Source organism: Cebidichthys violaceus, unplaced genomic scaffold (genome assembly GCF_023349555.1).
Source record: "Cebidichthys violaceus isolate CVI_PGR_0920_01 unplaced genomic scaffold, fCebVio1.0.p SCAF_1, whole genome shotgun sequence".
NCBI lineage: Eukaryota > Metazoa > Chordata > Actinopteri > Perciformes > Stichaeidae > Cebidichthys > Cebidichthys violaceus.
The window spans coordinates 8,794,383-8,814,066 of record NW_027176262.1 but is presented as its reverse complement, the minus strand read 5'-3'; the positions used below and the strand labels follow the sequence as shown (position 1 = coordinate 8,814,066).

The following is a 19,684-nucleotide window of genomic DNA, read 5'->3' as shown; positions in this document are numbered from 1 at the left end:
TATTTCTAAATTTTTTAATTGTAAGGAACAATTTTTCCTGGCATTTTTGCTTTGAAGGAAATATAATGAGAAAGTAACAGTGCTGTCATTCTTCCCCTATCATGGACATTTTTCCCTATATTTTCATTTTAAGAACTCCTGATTTGTAGTAAAATATATTATTGCATGTGATGTGATAATGTGGTCATGTGCAGCTCTCTCGTTATCGGTACGTTCTCATTTGTTGTCTCCTTATCTCCGGTATATGCCTTCCGCTCTCTCCTGGTCCATCTCCTCATCTCTACATCTCTACTTCCCCTCTCGAACTCATTCCTGCTCGGCTCTTCTTTGCACTAAACATGCAGAGTAGATAATGTGTGTTTTTTAAAATATCAGATATCAGAAATATCTTTGCAGATGGATCCTCTCTTAGGCATCCCGTATGTTCTCTCGCTTGCTTTCAGTGTGTGTGTGTGTGTGTGTGTGTGTGTGATATATTCACTGTAATACTTCGCAGAAATCAATAAGCTGTTTCTTTATCACTGTGGCGACGTCTTCTATGGCTTTCAGGACAATTCGCCTTGATAACAACAATCATTCATCACCTTGCCAAAGACTACAAGTCCCACGATTCCCTCTTCCTTCATTGACTCCCAGCAAAACCCACGCGGACATGTAACGCTCGAGTGGCATCACCATTTGTATTTGGCTTTGTGGACATCTATAGTTTGTATTTGTAGTTATGGATAGTTTTTTTTGTAATGAACAAGTTGTTCTCCTGTTGGTTATAAACTCCGCAGTATTTGCTCTCACCAAAACATTACAGATTATAATATCCGTTTGTAGCTTTGGGAGCGAGTTGATTATTTTCACAAATCTGTCTTGAGATCATAAAAATAACACACAGCCTCTTCCTTCGCTGCAGAACCCTTTCTGAACACACACGCACGCACACACGCACACACACACACACACACACACACACACACACACACACACGGATCAATACATGGCCTCTATGGATGCCTGGTGTAATATCAGCTATTTACTGTCTGCTGTGTTATTGTGCTCTAACTCATCCTCCATGCATTACACTCGCTCTCTTTGTCTTTCTTTCAATGCTCAGAGCTTTCTGCTTCTCCTCACCTTCAGCTCTCTTTTTAGTCGCCCATTGCCCCCCCCTCCCCCCATCTGTTTTTCCCTTCCGGTCTCAATCACTTTGCCTTCTGCATGTCCATCCCTGAGTCCGTGGTGGACGGCGCGGCATGAAGGAACGATGATGGAAAGAGGCGGAGGCCACAGAGTGGAAGTAGGAAAGGAGAAAGGAGTGGGTGTGGTGAAGATCGAGGGGTAGAGAGAGAGAGAGAGAGAGAGAGAGAGATGGAGGGAGACACTGAGGAGAGAAAAGGGATGAGAGACAGAGAGAGGGGGGTGGGGCAAAAAAGGGGGAGAGAAAAGAGAGGGGGGAGGAGGTCTGTAGTATGTCTCCTCTCTCTGTAATCGTGTTAACTGGCGGCTCCAAGCCTGGCCTCTTCAGCTGTCACACACACACACACACACACACACACACACACACACACACACACACACACACACACACACATATATGCACACAGCACCTGTGTATGCCTGACAGACAGCTCATTCATCACAATTAACCAATTACAGCCTCCGCCGGTCTGTCTGAACCCGCCTACTGTGGGAGGGAGGGGAGGACAGCAAAAGAGAGGAAAAGGAGGGGAGTGCAAAACAGGAACACGCTGAAAAGAAAGAAAGAAAAGCAGCGTGGAAACAAGGCTATGTGTGTATCATTGTGTATTAGCTGCATATATAATGTTTTCTCTGTGTGTATGCGTGTGTGCATGTTTACCTGAGGCCACAGTATTGATGGCCCCTTCCTGTCCGATGATGTGCTCCTTCAGCCTCCTCTCCAGGGGGAACCTCCGCCTCTCCTCCGCCTCCCGCCGAGCCTGCACCTCCTGGAACTAGATGGAGGTAAAGAACATGCAGGAAAACATGACGAGACAGGCAATGAATCAGAAAGAGAAGGGAGGCACATTAACAATCAAAGGGGATGCAAGGACATTGACGAGTTTACTCCTCTTTCTCTTTTTCTTTCTCCCAACAAAAGGGTTGTGGTGTTTTTCAATCTCTCTACTACTCCCAACTTCCTCCTCTTTAACACTCTCTACCTCTCTATCCGTCTTTGCCTTCATTTCTCTGACACACGTTTCCTCTTTTCTGCTGATTTGATCACTTTTCCCCCCTATTCTTTCTTTCCACGTTTTATTTTCGGTTTCTCTCCCTCTTTCTCTCTTGCAGCCGCCCCGTGACTCATCCATCCTCTCCTCTTTGTCCTCTCAGACTCCAGGTTTTCACCCTGCAGTGGAGGCAGACTGTTTATTCTCTCTCTCCATCTTGCTTAGCTCTGGCCTGCTGTCAAGCTGCTCGATAACTACGGGTAACTCAAGTTTTATTTAGGAAAACAGCTGATCCCACCTCCACTACTATGGACCTGTGAAATACCAAGAAGCGGAGCAGTGAGGAGTCCCCGCACTCATTATTCAGTTAAAACTTAAGCCTCAAGATCACCCTTAGATCCCAATTTAAAACCACATTTTAACAATCGGATAAAAAACAACTCACAAAGAAGAACTGATTTCTTTTACAGATAGCATTCTTAGAGATTACTTAAAAAGTACTGAATCTCGATATCAGTTCACCTAATCCAGCCGATATGTATTTTAGGGATAAATACATTATTTCATTAATATATTTTCGACCAAGTATCTTGATATCACTAATGTGCAATAGTTTGGAGATGACTCATACAATATTTTAAGACATTTGACTGCTCTAAGTTTGTGCGTCATATCTAGTCCCATATAACAATATGAATACAAAGTGGATGTATAATCAAACTTTTCTTCAGCACGTTTTTAACCCCAGTTAACCTCGACCAGCTTTCACCACTCTGACACTCAATAGCACCCGTCACTCAGTCAGCAGACTGACACAGACCTCCTGATGAGAGTGTGTCTGTGTCAATCACACAGATGTCTACTGAGGGAATAGTGCCGAGTCATTCACACATTCACTCACACTCACACACACACACACACACACACACACACAGGCCGCGCAACGAACGACTACAGTATCAAAACATCTGTGTGCATGGAAACTAACGATGTACTAATCGCTTGTACGGAAGAATTAAATGAACAGCTTGTGTCTGTTTGAGTGCGTCATACCTTCCCCTCAAACTCCTGCAGTACTTTGCTCGCTTCTCCCTCTTTAGCATAGGCCCGTGCTGTATGTCCCAAACCATTGGTCTGCAGGGGGTTGGCACCTGTATGCAAGCATGCAACACACACACACACACACACACACACACACACACACACACACACACACACACACACACACACAAAAGGAAAGAAATCACTGTAGCTACACAAAAAAATGGTTTGAAACTTACAACAGGATGACAAAAATCTTCTCATTTTTAGAAAAATGCATCTTTTGTGTTACAAAAAGTGCTAGAACACGCACACAGCACCTCAGCAGGAGGGTCAACACGTCGATGGATAGAGTGAGGTTAGGGTGAGAGGTCACATGGGTTCAGGGGTCACCGAGACCGACTGCAGTGAAGCAGGAGCGCGATGCAATGACCCTGTAGGGGGTTTCATATCTGCAACGCGTGCCAATAACACACGCTTTGTCCCCTACACCCGCACACCAACACCCCGGATTATTATGCAATCCATACACTCTGCAGGTTGTTGCAGATCGGGGGCCATTGAGGCACACAAGTGCCCCCCCCCCCCCACACACACACACACACACACACACACACACACACACACACACACACACACACACACACACACACACACACACACACAGCTGGAGGGGTCAAACGGAGGAAAAACTTTGTTAAACAGATCTTTATAGGTATAAATGAGAAAGAGCCATATTGTCACAGCACGTGTGAAGTGTGCCCTGACTTGTCAGTGAGGATGGTTAGCGGTGCCTTCTGCCCTGACCTACGCCACACGTGCCTCTACACAAACTAGTGGATGTTTCCATCGCACCAGCTACACCCAAGACAAAATCTAAATACGATAGATAATGGAATAATAACTAAAGTGACACTAGACAGACGTGTGTGAAGCTTAGGTAAACAGTAGATTCTCAACAGTTAACATGCTATGGCCCACTTCCAGGCCATGGCTTCAAACCTCGAGACTTTTCTGGCAGCCATCAAAATGCATCCACAGCACAAACTATCAAAAACTCTCATGTATTGAAAGTGGAGAGCATCTTTGTTTTATGAACAGAAGTTTTCTGTGCTCTTCGATGTGTGCTGGTGTGGCTCATTTTGTTTTGCTGCGTTGCTTTTCCTTTTTCCAGACTTCCTGTAGTTGGTTCGAAAGTGCAAGCCATCCCAAAAAATGTGACCATGGTTCAATTTGATGTGGACCAAGATCGCCTCTTTTCGTCGAACCAAAAAAAACATCCGTTTGGTTCAAGGGACACCAAACAACATGGGTGGGAATGGGCCTTAAGACACTACTGACACATTGGGGAAAAAACTGTGTAAACTCACTTTTAGTTGGCTGGGAATACATTGAAATCTCTTTGTTAAGAGAATACAGGATGATTAAAATAAATCACTGACAAATTGTGACAATACTGATTGAAGATGTATTAAATTTGGGTCTATTCAGAGTATATTAAGGTCACCACTGTATCCTTCCAGCTGATACGGGCAGATATTTATACCAAATCTGAAAGTGATGCATAAAACCCCTTTAATGGCCACTGTGGGGAATGTTCCGGTTGTTGCACTGAGAACCAGATGACTCATCTGAAGTTTTTCTGAGTGCGCTACAGACAGGAGGACTGTAACAGAGTGTGTAATCATTACAAGGTGCTGGATGATCCTATTGCTCCGAGCACCGACCGCAGAGACTAATAATCACTGTGATGATTATCGATAAACCCCTAAATTTTGCGACCTGCTCACGAAGTTATCGATCCTGACAGCTATACAACACTACCCCCCCACCCACAAAAACAAGAGGGAGGAAAGCAATAAAGAACCCCCCCCCCCCCACACACACACACACACACACACACACACACACACTGGACATAATAAATAGCATCATTTAGGGCTTTAATATCAGGCCAACCCTCTGGGCCATAGCACTTTATAACAGGATCAACACTAACAGACACACACACACACACACACACACACACACACACACACACAGCTGAACATTCACACGCACGCACACACGCACACACGCACACACACACACACACACACACACACACACACACACACACACGCATACACAGGATCCCTTCATTAGGAGTGCTTTAGTTATGCCTATTAGGAGTCCCCTCCTCTTTCCTATTTCTTCCTCCCTCTCTTTCACTGCAGCTGGTGGGAGAGAGCCCCTGCTGGTCTTTGTGTGTGTGTGTGTGTGTGTGTGTCTCCTTGTATCTGCATTGTGTGTGTCTGTGAGCATGTGTGTCTCTTCTGGCCTCCTACCACCTATGGAGCTGTCCATTACCGAGTGCCTGTGGCCACAGGCCTGATGTGGAACCCGGGGAGGAGCTACAGAGCCTCCGCAGGTATGGGTGAGGGACTGCGGGGCGAGGAGAGGCCCGAGGGTGGGCCAGGAGACTGTGATGGATGGAGATGTGAGTCTGGGGCCGGCTAAGGCCAAAAGAGCAAACCCGCGGCTGGTAGAGTAACATGGACGCACACAAACACAAGGGAAATAACAAAAGTATGGGACACACGCAACTCCATACAGATCCACACGCACTGGGCACATACATGAAGGGAAGAGGACGCTCAATCAGAGGACACACACACACACACACACACACACACACACACACACACACACACACAAACCCAAATCCACACAGATGTCCTGAAGCTGTGGCAGTTTATAAGGTTTTTTTGTGATGTAAAAATAAGATTGATTGGAGGCGACAAAGAGGAATTGGATATTAAAGAAAAGTGACACAAGCTTTGTCAAGAATAATCAAATGCATTAAAAATGTGTATAAAAGTCTTTAACTATTCTCCCATTCGCACAGAGTCACACGTGCACATGGACAGCAATGTGTTGGTGATTGAGCGTGTGTGACGTCGTGATTGTTATTGGCTGTGACGGTGGCGCCAAACCGGCAACGACCCAGTCGGGTGAGGAAAAAAAAACAAAAAAACGCCCCGCCTTTAATCTGATTGACTTAAAACAAATGTCCCTGCTTTGTGAAATTTCTTACCTTTTTAATTCAAAAATGCGTCTGCAGAACATTTGATTGAGTTAGACGAAGTGATTTGTTTAAGCCTACAGAGTGCTTACTGACGCAGGGGTGAGACGGGAGAGACAGGCAGACGGAGCTTCGGATGCACCATCCATCATAAACATAAACAAGACATTAATACCAGCTTGTGTGTGTTTGTGCGTAGTGATGGAGGTTGGGGTGTTTGATCCAACAAAAAAAATTGGAAAATGTTTAAAAACACATCAGCCTAAAACGCAACAACTACAAATGTGCGTGTGCAAACTTAAACATATCAAAAGGATAAAAAAAAAAGAATGAATATATGAATATTTTAATTCATGAAATAAAGAAAAGCACACAGATGCACTCACAAAGACATGTACATACAAATACACACTCACAAAGACACACACATCCTGTGATTGTGGAGTTACCCCAAGGGCACGTTCTGTGTGCAGGTCACAGTTCAACTAGGACTAGCTTGTTTAAGAGCTGCTCGCCTGGAAACTGAGGGGGGTATTCTGCCCTGAGGGTCTGTGAGAGAGAGAGTGTGTGTGAGCTGAGTCAACGACAGGTGCGAGTGTAATGGGGGTGAATGGAGAGGGGGTATGAACGAGTGATCAATTTCAAATGAGCTTTGTAATACTGTTTATATTACTCGGGGGGTGGAAGCGATAAGATGATGATACATTGAAAGCTTTTTAAAGCTGAAGGCAGAATGAGAAGCATTTAGTTTGGATAGCAAAGATTAAGGTAAGGAGCCTGGCACGGGCCCTTATGCGACGGGTACACTTGTCATTTGTTCCCTCAAATATATAAATCACACCCTAGAATTAGTCATTTTGAAGCATTTATTAAGAATTCAGAAACGATCTTATCCTATAAAAGCAGAATGTCAGACCACATGAAAACCAAGTGGCCGTTCTGTCAGAGGAGTGGCAAAAAAATCAAGAAAAAAAATCAAGAAATGTTTTACCAGATGTATTTAAAATGCTACAAAATTCAGGAGGAAATGGGCGGGGCCTGAATTTTACTACATGTGTAAAAGTAAGAATTTGAAAGTGAAGATGTAAAAATAAATAAACCCGGTCTTCCTCTGCCTATAAAGCCAAACTTTCCACCAAATATCACTGAAACTTGAAAATATAACCTAAACAAGCTAAGTAACTGCCAATTAAATACAGATTGAGCACTATCCAAGCTAACAACAGATGAAAGATATTGTGTTATACCACTGGGACATTTCCCGTCCGGTGAACAATATAATTGAGTTGTGTCAGTTTGTTTTAATTGAGACTGACGGAGTGATAGCAGATTTTTAGTCCACGTTAGAGATTCAACTCATACTGCGGACTATGTGTTGATATCTAGACCCTCGGAGGTCACTTATGGACTCTAAAGTGGGGTTGGTTGGGGTGTGACGTACCGGCCTCCAGTAGCATGCGGACAGTGTGTGGGTCGTCAGCCAGCGTGGCGTAGTGGAGCGCTGTGCAACCCTGGAAGCCGGCCCTGCTGCTGAGTCTGCTGCTAAATTCATCCTCTCTGGACACGAGAACTGTAGAGAGACAAGAGAGATTAGAGGGAAAGGAGCATGCATTAGTTTACAGAAAGAAAGAAAAAAAGCCTGCTGGGTTACTAAATTTCAGATTCGAGCATGTTCTTTTAACGAGAAAAATAGACAAAAGAGAAAAAGCCCTCAAAGATGGAAACAGGATAGGCACAACTCCAGAGTATGATGAATCAACGAACAACTTTGACTTGAATCGTTTGAGTCTTTAAATCCAGAATAACTTTCTTTAATCCATTTACAGTCAATGGTAAGGCCCCGGAAATTGTGACAATGATAACACTGCAGACTACAAGATTGTCTTTCCTGTTTCCAGCTTTTGGAGAGTTGTTCATTTTCACAGATTTAAGCTCAACTGTCCGACGTGATAGGAATAATGGGAGTTGTGTTTTAGGGCCTCCTTTGCTGTGCTCCTTACTAATAATAGAGATAGTCTATCATTCTCTCCTTACGTCTCTTTTTCATAAGAGCACTCATCTCGTGCCACTCCTCTATCATCCATTTTTTTTTTCCGCCTCCTTCCTCTCCTCCTCGGTATCCATCAATTCTTTTCATCACTTGCACCCTCTTCCTCCCTCCCCACTCCCTCTATCCCAATAACTTTGTCTCATCCATTTCCTGACTTCCTCGCCTCTCCCTCCCTCATCATCCTACCCATTTCCTCCAACCCCTCCCTCCCTCCAAACATCTTCTTCCTCCATCTTTAACCTCCCCCTCACTCCATCCGCCGCTGCTGCTCTCTACCTTCTTTCCTTCCCCTTGCTTTCTTTCACTGCCTTCCTCCCGTCATTTTTTCCTTCCTTCATCAGTCTTACCCTTCCTCCATCCATCCCACTCTTTTTCTCCATCTCTACAACATCTTTCTCTGCAGTGTGTGTGTGTGTGTGTGTGTGCGAGAGAGAGAGAGAGAGAGAGAGAGAGAGAGAGAGAGAGAGAGAGAGAGAGAGAGAGAGAGAGAGAGAGAGAGAGACAGGGCGGGATAATCATAGCTAACCCAATAAAGCGTCGCACAGGCCCCCCTAGCCCATCCATCAGCGTGCGTCTGGGAAACGCTTCCCCACGCTACACCGGCCCCACGTGGACCCAAACCTGACAGCCATATAAATGTCTGCAATATACATATCCCATATAAATATGTCTGCAGAAACCCAACACAGACTGGGGGGGTATAGTGTGTGTGTGTGTGTGTGTGTGTGTGTGTGTGTGTGTGTGTGTGTGTGTATGTGTGTGTGTGTGTGTGTGTGTGTGTGTGTGTCTTGTCTGCGCAGCTCGGTAGAAAAACAAATAAAACACACACTACTTGTCACAGAACACAGAAAACAAATAACACGGAAGAAATGAAACATGTACATATATGCAAATCTTTATGCAAATCATAATGTCTCATAATATCTGGTTCAACACTTAGGATTCATATGTGTAATATAGCAACCACACACACACAAACATGTGCGTGACGGATGCACACACACTGTTTTTTTCCCCTCTCTCTTTTACCTTCCAGTGAGTGGATGCCTTTCTCTCGCGAAGTGTCGTAAACGTTGTTGAAGTGATCGCCAGCGTTTGGGTCGGCACCGGCTTCCAGCAGAACCTTCACCACACTGGGAGACAACAAAAGACACACGTTTAAATGCATGCGATAATCCGGCCGAGAATAAATGCCCATGTGCACACAGACCAAAGCAGTAATAATTATTTTACAGCTTGAATATATAATCAAGTCTACGAGTCGCCGATACGGACAGAATATGTGCATTTATATTGTTATATCAACATATATCTTAAATATAGAAAATGTTCTGGGAGGTCAATTAAGAAACGTTTTTTAGATGAAGTATCTCAGGGTCTCCAGGTTTTTGGTGAATCCAGTGAATTAAAAACAAATAATAATCATCACATTTATGCAAAAAAAATTGTAAATCCGATATTGTCATAAAGCGGCTTTCTCAATTACAACAGTGCCCACAGTGGCCTAATACAAACAAAGATATTAAAGGGCTACCTACCTCTGTATAATCATCTCACAGTATGTATTGTCAAATTGCTCAATCCTAAATAGGCCCTACTGTTTCCGAAAAACACGTGTCACAGTACCTAAATATGTACGTCAGGTTACAGGAAGTAGGATGTAGACTGGATTAAAGACTTCCTTCACGTCATCAAATACAACCTTGACCCTTTAACAAAGTTTCTCCCGTCTTCACAGCTTGAAAACACGCTAAATGCAGATGTAAATATAGTTGACCACGGCTTCTTCCACCTGATTCACTTCCACTTCTAGTCCGCCCCGTTACGGTGGATACACACCAATGGCCGCTTCCCTCCTTCCCTGCACAGGCGTCTGCTTTGTAACATGTACATATGTGTACATTGAAGGGGGTGAAGGGTCGGGCCTGTTTCCGGCCCCGTTGGTGTGGGGGGTGATGGGGTGTCTGTGTGTTTGGAGCGTACCACCCTTCATTGGAGCGTACCACCCTTCATTGGAGCGTACCGCCTTATAGAACAAACACGAGAACCTCGGCAACACCACTCACTGTGACCCGACGGACATTCCAGGTACCGTCTCTCCGTCGACAGAACACACTCGCTTTACATTTACCACCATGAGACCATGACATTGAGACACAGACATGAAGACTATAGTCAGCTATAGTCTCTGCTCCACTGAGAGCGAGAAACAGGGGGGGGGGGGGGGGGGGGGGGGGGGGGGGGCGGCGGCGATGGCCGAAACGTGAACCCTGCCAGTACACGCTGCCGGCCGCCATTAAACCTGTGACTGTGTAATGCAGCCTGGGAGGGAGTGATGGATCATCTCCGGCTAAATGGTTATGGCAGGAGGGCCTGAGAGGGTTTAAATGGAGCTAAATGATTATTCAGAGGAGGAGGAGGTGGACTTGTTTGGTTTTTTTTTTAAGAGCTCACCACACTTGACCACTTAACAGGCTACAGCTTCTCTTTAGGAGCATCCATTTAAAGGTGACGTGTGAAAAGTCACAGCGACAAACAGCAAAAGTACTGGTTTCAAAAGATATTTAAAACAGGACAAACATTTATTAAAAACATTAAACATTTGAAAACAGACGGAGGCAGTAAAATATTTGAAGCATGTGTCCATAAATGCAACGTTTGATTTTTTACTAAAGATGAATCTGTGAATTCTTCCCCGAGAATAACTTCACTATAAAATATTTATCAGAAAATAGTGAAAAATGTCTGTTGTAATATCCCAGAGCCTGAGGTGTTGTATGCAAATCGCTTGTTCCATCCGCCCAACAGCGTAAACCCAAAGATACTTAGTCTACTATTATATATGACAAAGAAAAGCATCACATCTTCACATTTGGGGAACTGGAACCAGCAAAAGTCTGACATTTTGTGCTTTAAAAAAACAACGATCAAACTAGTTAGTGATTCATTTATCAAATAATCATTTCAGCTTCGAATGAAATCTGTTTGGGGTACGATTACAGTCTCACAAAATCACAGTACAGAGATTCCAGTACATCAGAATAACAGAGTTTTCCCTCATCACTACGAACATAATTCAAACTTTGGTAGTTTGTGTTCCTGTGGGAGAGCGGGGCTGAGAACGGCCTGGCCAGGTCTTTGTGTCTGACCTTCCTGAGGGGGTATAAAGGACTATCGGGGGGTCCCCCTTTGTTACTGTATCACTGTGGCTGGGGGGGGCCGTGACCCACAGAGGGCTCTCCTCTCACCCTTGCAAGCACTTCTACAAACACGTCGACGCATCCTCCGACACACACACACACACACACACACACACACACACACACACACACACACACACACACACACACACACACACACACACACACACACACACACACAACTTCCAGCTATACGGCTGGTCACACGAGGCTGGGCAGGACTGTGTGAAGAAATGAGATGGCCTGAAAAGGGTTAATGGCATCGGAAAGGTAAACATGGAGGGATAAAGAGGGGAAAACTGCAGAGAGGAGCAGGAGGAGGAGCGGGTGAAAGGAGGGAAGTGCCGCTAAAAAAAAAGATGAAAGAGGGAGATTTAATTATACAGGGTAGTGCTAAAACTAATGAGCTTTTGAAAATGCTTGATAGTTTTACTAATCAACTGATGATCGAGTGGCTAACTTTATTTGGGACATTTCGGAGGAGAGTCCCAGCACTAATTTGAGGCCGAACTGAAGGCACGCCGAGGTTAATTAGGTTAAACTCACATTGTAGAGGAGTGGGCCAAAGTTAGGATTTCAGACCTCCTAACGCAAACTACCGAAACAATGTTAATCTGTAAATTACAACATCATTTTCTAAACGGAGACATAACGTGCGTCGTGGGTTTACAGAGGCGGGTAGACTCGTGCCGAGGTTGTCCACCAGGGACTGGTGTTCCCTGCTGGGGGTGGCAGGTGTTAGTTTCCCATCCTGCCCTGGAGGGGAAGACAGGAAATGGACACTTCCGTCTGTCCCGTGCGATAATAGACACCTGAGCCGAACGGACCATCCATGTCTCCGACCACCTGGTCCAGACGCTGGACCTCACTTGACCCCCTCTCACCTGGTGCACACCTGGGGTCAGATAGATGCCAGGACGAGAGGTTAATAACCCGATTGGTCACAATGTTAGATTATTAAGTTTTTTCTTTATACATACCCCTCCTCTGTTCTCCTACCTGAGGCATCTTCCATTCGTTCCCCGTTAAGGTTTTTATGTTTTTTCCTGATCAGAAGTGAGAGTCTGAGGGCATTTGTGATATTGGGACTATATAATAGAACTGCCATGTTTTCCTGTGGAGCCATTTACACTAAGGTATTATGCCTTGAATGGTTACTTGCTCAGTGTGTTTTAACCCATTCCTACAAAAGGAAGTCATAATAAACCGTACACACAGGTGCCCTTCATGGTGGTCATCAGGGAGACAGCTCAACATTATTAAGTGCATTTGTTTGTCTACAGCTCTAAGTGTGAAATGTAGCCAACAGAACAATAACAGAATTAGACAATAATTTGAAAATATACAAAAAAGTAAAGACCAATGCTCCTTTGAAGCATTTAAGAATGTTCATTATTAAAATCAGCATATTTAAGCACTGTCACTATTTCAAGTCCCACTTTCAACAGCTATTACTCGATAATGAATTATTCCATTGTTGCTATTTAACTGTAATATCAAAAAAGGTGGTTAGTGATCATGTATTTCCAGCAATTTTAACTTAAGCAGCGTACAGTACACTTGTTGAAAATCATTGCCCTCTTACCCGTCATGCATTTCTTTATGTATTTTAACAGTGAGGGAATGTTGTTTTAGTGTACTGAACTCGGCACCTGTAGACACGATGATGAACTGATTCTGTCACTGAACCCGGCTGCTTACCATCACAGTCGTGACCAAACAACGAGAATATTTCACCAGGAGCTTCTCTCTGATTTCCACCACTATTCAATCCAGCTAATCCCGATCCCAAACCCATAATCCCACTCCACATCACAACTATTCTCTTCTTCCTGACGAGCCACTCATCCTCTCGTTCCATCATCCCTCCGCTTTCCCTCGCCCCGCCCCTCCACCGCGGAGTCACTCGGCCGACAGGTCGGACGGTCACAGGGGTTTCACTCGGCTGAGCGCTCATTGTGCACGTGAATGCGCCGAGGGAGGGACAGAGCGAGGAGAAAGAGAGATGGGAGGGATGGGCATGTGTGTTAAAGAGTGCAATAGTGGGCCAGGCCCTGCGCCTCCCTGATTTAGCCCCACATCAAAGCTATGCAAACAAACGCCCACCCCCCCCACCCCCGATGTCTCACCCTTTAATTCTTACACACACCCCTCTACTCCACCTCTGATTCTCTCACACAGACGCACCTCGACATCTAAACACCGGAGAGGCTGCCTGGTGGACGCTACATGCCTACAAACTCCACAGCTTCCACTGTGGTGAAATGTTCTAGAAACACAGTTATCACTTCTGGTGCAGACGGATATAACTACAGTGTGAGGGAGGGGGGGGGGAAGTTATTTAACAATAACATCCACGTTGACACTCTTAGCTACAGGCTAGACCTTGTCCGTGAGTAATGTTCCCTGTGTTTTCACTTAACGGCGGCAAATAAAGTTGTGTGTGACTGAGTAATAGGCAGTTGGCCTGTAAGATATTTGGTATAAACTCCCCTTCCCGTCCGTGTGTTCACACATGCATCTTCACTTGTGTGTGTGTGTGTGTGTGTGTGTGTGTGTGTGTGTGTGCGTGCGTGTGTTTGTGAGGTACGTGTGACTGATGTGTGTGAACCGATGTTCTGTCTTCCTGCAGCAGTGACGGCTCACTGGGGGGTTGGAAGACGGGATTAAACACAGAGGAGTGTCACTGCCTCGCTGAGTTATAGCACTCATAACACACCACACACACACTCACACACACACCACACACACACACACACACACACACACACACACACACACACGACTACGCATACACACACACAAACAAAGAATATAGACTCTCAACCAAATTTGTATCCGAAACACATACATACATCAATATGTTACATGCCAACAATCACTCAGCACACATCATGTAACATAAGAAGTTCTGGAGCTCAAACGTCTCCACAAAGTGACATAATCAAAGCATATGATCACATTCGTCTCTGAGAACGAGTTACGGACAGCGAGTAGAAAGGATTGAAACAATCAATTATTTTCATCAACAATTAATATTAAAATCATTCTTACAATTGATTGATTATCGTCTATAAAAATGGCATTCACGATGTTCATCAAAATGTCCGGGTGTTTATTGCGACGTCTGCAAAGTGTCGCAATCCTACTCACAGTTGTAAATCTAAATGGAGCAGATGTTTCCATTTCAGCCACATTATTAATTCAAACTCTCTTACCAACTTGAGGAGGCAGCAACTGTAACCCTGAGACCTAAAGTAAGCTCCTTTTAAGCTATTTTCATATTCAAATTCCACATAATGCTTCTCACGGGCATATGAGGCCCTTAAACAAAACTAAAAAGTGACCGCACAGTGCTGAAAAGAAAAAGCCCTGTAAATTGGATTTGGCCCGGCCTTAACCTCGGCCCCTCTCTGTGCCGTGTGTGCTCTGGGGGCCAGGAGGCTAATTTAATTTGTTGGACAGAGAGATGGGGGGGGGGGAGAGAGACCGTCTGTCAGTCTGAGAGTCGCACTTTGCACTTCTGAAGAACTACTGTAACAACTGGAGCGAGGGACACGGAGGACATATGCTCACATACTAACTGCATAACACCAGAACTCTACGTTACCGTTACACATGGTCACTTCTCAGAACTGGAAAAACACATGACTTGCTCAGCGAAACACAGACCTGTGCTGTCGGTTCATGGCAGCCACCATGAGAGCGGTCCAACCCAGGCGGTGGCGGTGGTTTGGGTCGACCCCCTCTTTTACCAGCCTGACAGGGAGAAACAAACGAAAAGTGGCTCTTAATTAACATCACCGTTAACGTCGACATATTGCAGAGTGCATCTAAAACAAGTGTCCATATCGTAGTGTTTTGTTCGTACAGTATCTTATATATATATAAAATGAGGCTAGAATAGAGATTTCATACCTTAAAAAAGGGAAAGAACACACATGAAGAAGCACAAATGTGAAAACAAGAGACATGGCGGTCCAGCTGCTCGTGTGACTCATGTCTCACAGACCGGCCTTGTTAGACACACCAGCATGAAACTGGCCCGAGATATCTTTGTCTTTATCTGAGGCCACACACTTGCTCCTTGACCAGTTAATGTGTCTGTCTGTGTCTGTGTGTGTGTGTGTGTGTGTGTGTGTGTGTGTGTCTGTGTGTCTGTGTGTGTGTGAGCCAGGTGCGTGTTGAGTTTTCTGCCCGAGGGTATGACATCAGGTACTGGAGTGGCACAGTCCTCGTGAGTGTGAGTGTGTGTGTGTGTGTGTGTAAGTGATCTGTCTGTCGTCTCGTGGGCCGTGCAGACAGACAGTGTGTGTGTTTACAGTCAACACGGTGGCCTCTGTCTGGTCTGCACTCAGCTCCGATGATCTCTGGCTCTGTTTTCACTGCCTGGTCCAGAAGCTCACCACTACAGCTGCAGCCGAGCTTTTTCGGGGGAACGGAAGCGGCTCTTTAGCACCTTGACTTTACCAGACGGTTAAGTTAAAAGAAGGGACATCGTGGGGGTTGTATTTCACACGTAAATGGCGAGAATTGGACGGAAAAGCATTGTAGACGTCAAGTTAATCAAACGACTATCTAATTTCTAGAGACAGAGGGGACACTATGCTTAGAGTGGCATTTCAGACAATTTTTGGGGTACATTTTCTGTATATTGTAAGTGTCTTGACATGCGAATCTGGCAAACCTGCCCTTTAATTAAACTTGGATAATGTCCAGCTAATGTTTCCTTCCAATGTGGCAGAGAAACACAACAGAGCGTCAAGAATATCTGTGAAATCAAGCCCTTAAGAATGGGTTTACCAACCTGAAATAAATCTATTAATGTGGGTTTACATTCTGTACATTCCGGTGTCAAAATACTATCTCAAGATGATTTGATATAATGATTCACCACAGTCGAAGCACAACTGCCTTCCTAAAAGCCTGTGTGAAAGCGAGACGTCGCTCCTCTCAGCGGACACACCCGCACACTTCTACACACTGAACCGAAGCACTTAACACATCTGTGACCCGCTGACTGTCTCGCTGCACTCTCACCTACACCATCTGCCACGCGGTGCACAGGTAACCCAAGCCAGAAAATGGAGCCACACATGGATAAACACATGTACGCTGAGCTTATAGACACACTGTACACACTCACACTGAGTGTACACAGATTTAACGCACATTTACATGGTTGTTGCCCAGAGGTGAGCAACATGGCTGACAAGGAAATCCAACCAATATGATGCACGATGCGTTTTTGTCTCTTATTGCATCACAAGCAGACCTTCCGCACCAACTTTTAGGACCGTGGCCCGTGACTACAGTGTGTTCACTTGTCTGTTTTCATAGTAACTCAAGATTTGTAATGGAATATTATCAGCTGAACAGATGGGACCGGGAAGTACTTTAAGACCCGTTGTGCTCCTTTTTCTATAAGACTCAGAGGAAAGAAGAAATAAAGAAATAAAGGTAATGCAAAGTGAGAGAAGAGGGAGGAAAACTGTTGGAATGGGGCTCTGAGAGGCCGAGTGTATACGTCCATCCTGCAAACACCCAGATGGTCCTCTACTTCCACTTGGTGGTCATTGGTGGGACTACAACTACAGGTGATATAACTGTGTTTTCATGACTGCAGATGATCATAGCTGCTCTACAAACTGGAGAAAGCAGATGATCTGTGATTCATACAAAGGGCTATGAGATCTGAACGACACTAAAGAGCAGAAGATTAAGCATCCAAAAAAATCATCAGTAATATATATAACGGCCAAATAAGTCATTCAGTTGAGCACAGAGCATCCCCAATTCACAGGACCAGTTCAGAACCGTTCCCAGGTATTTTCCTCATACAGTCCTACTGTCCATCTACAACACCCTTAATACTCTTGGTAGCTGCCTCGAATCATGTGCTTCACATGAAGAGAGCCAATGATGCGTCTACATGCTATGGTGCTAGCATGTGCATGTGCAAAGGGTTGTAGTGTAGATCTGTCAAATAAGTATTTGAAACATACATTTTTTTGTATAAAAGTGTACAAACACTGTGCACACAAGAAGAGTCAGTGAAATGTGTGTGTGTGTGTATATATGTGTGTGTGTGTGTGTGTGGTAGGTACCTGGCCACATCTTGAGAGTTATTGGTCCTCGCTGCCTCCAGAAGAGCATCACCTTGTTATTTGCAAAAGCAGAAAAAAGAAAACATGAAACAAAAATGTGCCAGTACTGTTGTTTAAAGTCAAATCCCCAAATATTTTCTTAACTCAATTGACCACTATGCCACTATGTGCATTTTTAAGCAAAAAATGCTGGACCAATACAATGTTATCAATTAACAATATTTCCTATACAAAATGTTTAGTCTATTAATCACAAATAGACTAAACAATAATACTAAGTCAGGCTACACAATGACTGACGGTGTATAAAGCCTACCTTTGTTATCAGAATCTTTCTTCAGGCAGAAGGCCACTGCAGCAGCAGACAGCACCCCGACAGAGGCCACTCCTGCCCGGCCGGCTCCTCCACCTGTCCCCCGGCCCTCACCACCACCATCGCTCTGCTCCCAATACTGGTTGTTGTTGCGTCCTCTGCTGGCCAGCGCCGCCCACGAGCCGCGGCGGTTCTGCAGGTTGGACAGCCATCTAGGGGCGAGATGGTGGTACTGAACCGATGGGTTCACGCTGGCACCGGGGGTCTCTTCGGCTAAAATCCCCCTTCTGGAGACCCGCGAGGTGGACACGATTGGGTTGCGGTTGATCTCTGCCAGTGTCTCGCGGGCGCCCTGGCACGTGGCGCCGCTTGCGCTGGTCTGGAGAACGCGGCGGCACGGTGACAGGCTGCGCGACCTTCGCGCGATCAGCCTGGTGGGAACAGATGATAACATGGCGATGAACTCACCGAAAAAACTAAGCGTGGGGTGAATCCCTCAGTCCGGCGTTGATTCCAGAGAGCAGCGGAAAACCTCCACTGGCCGGGGCGCGTTTATTACGATGTAACAGCTGCTCTATTACCTCGTTATCCAGGCAGCTACTTACAACCATAGACGAAAACAACCGCTTTCACCTCATCGTTACGTAGATGTCACTAGAACGCGCGGTGCAGTCTGGGAAATGTTGTTTGTGTGTTTCTCGCTTACGGCAAGATGTGTATCTGTCACGTACTTCCGTGTTCGCTTAAGTCAAGTTAAACTGCAGTGAGGAACGGTTATTTTTTAAACGTCTTTGTCTACAATACCCGTTTGATTTACAGGATATCTGTCAGTACAATGTAAAACTGATTATTACGCTGTTTGGCTGCTCCACAGTTGGCCCTTAGCTTCACATCACATGTTGGTGTATTCACTGTATCAGACGGAACAGAGCTGTTTCTGGTTCTTTCGTATACATATTTATCTAAAAGGACCGGAGAATAACGGCACAGACGGTGACATACATTTGATGACACAAGCAGTTGTTTTGTGTCAGTGTACTTGTCCTGTTGATTGTTCACCACGGCCACCAGATGGCATCAAAGCTCAGTGATGATGGAGGCCGAAGTACAGATGCTGTTGCAGGCAAATGTCATCTTTATCAAACTACCTCAGTTTGAGACATAATATTGAGAATGGCTGGATAAATTGGTTATTCTCATTAAATCAGGAAAATGCCAATACAATTGTAGACCGAGAGGAAAGAGTAGTTTTTAAAAAGATACACACAGCCTTCAAAGTTGTGAGTGTAGACATTGCAACACTATGCTGTAAACACTATGCACATCACATGCTACTTTACTGAGGTTAATTTTCTCAATCGGACACATGTTGGTGAAATGTAATTGTAGTGACCCCGTTGCTTCCCAAAAAAGTCACCACGGTTGCTGAAATGTTTGTTTAGACGCGTGCTAAATCACGAAGTCCAGTTTCTAATATAGGCATTTTATTTCTCACATAAACAAAGGCCAACCACTTTATCTGTCATTCCATCCATTTCCTCTACATAGACCAATAAATCCTAACATTTACATTCATTAAATGTCGCACGTTACATGTCGCACGGTCAAAAACTGTTTGCTTCCTTCTGTTCAGCAACACCTGTATCAAATGATCCCACTGATTATATTACCTGTGCCCTGGTTCACACCGGCACTACGCCCCCAAGTGGTGGGAGGTTGTACAAAAACA

The 19,684-nt window shown here is 44.9% G+C and overlaps 1 protein-coding gene across 1 annotated transcript in view; it reads right to left on the bottom strand.

Moving 5' to 3' along the window:
• Positions 1-18,591, bottom strand: part of clpb (ClpB family mitochondrial disaggregase) — a 28,194-nt gene extending 9,603 nt beyond the window's left edge. The window contains exons 1-7 of the mRNA XM_068709393.1: positions 17,959-18,591; positions 17,643-17,694; positions 15,208-15,294; positions 9,365-9,468; positions 7,727-7,855; positions 3,234-3,331; positions 1,850-1,964 (exon numbers count right to left, since the gene is read on the bottom strand). Coding sequence (XP_068565494.1) covers positions 1,850-1,964; positions 3,234-3,331; positions 7,727-7,855; positions 9,365-9,468; positions 15,208-15,294; positions 17,643-17,694; positions 17,959-18,409 — 1,036 coding nt within the window. The 5' untranslated portion in view covers positions 18,410-18,591. The remainder of the gene's footprint in view (positions 1-1,849; positions 1,965-3,233; positions 3,332-7,726; positions 7,856-9,364; positions 9,469-15,207; positions 15,295-17,642; positions 17,695-17,958) is intronic.
• Positions 18,592-19,684: the final 1,093 nt, after the last annotated feature.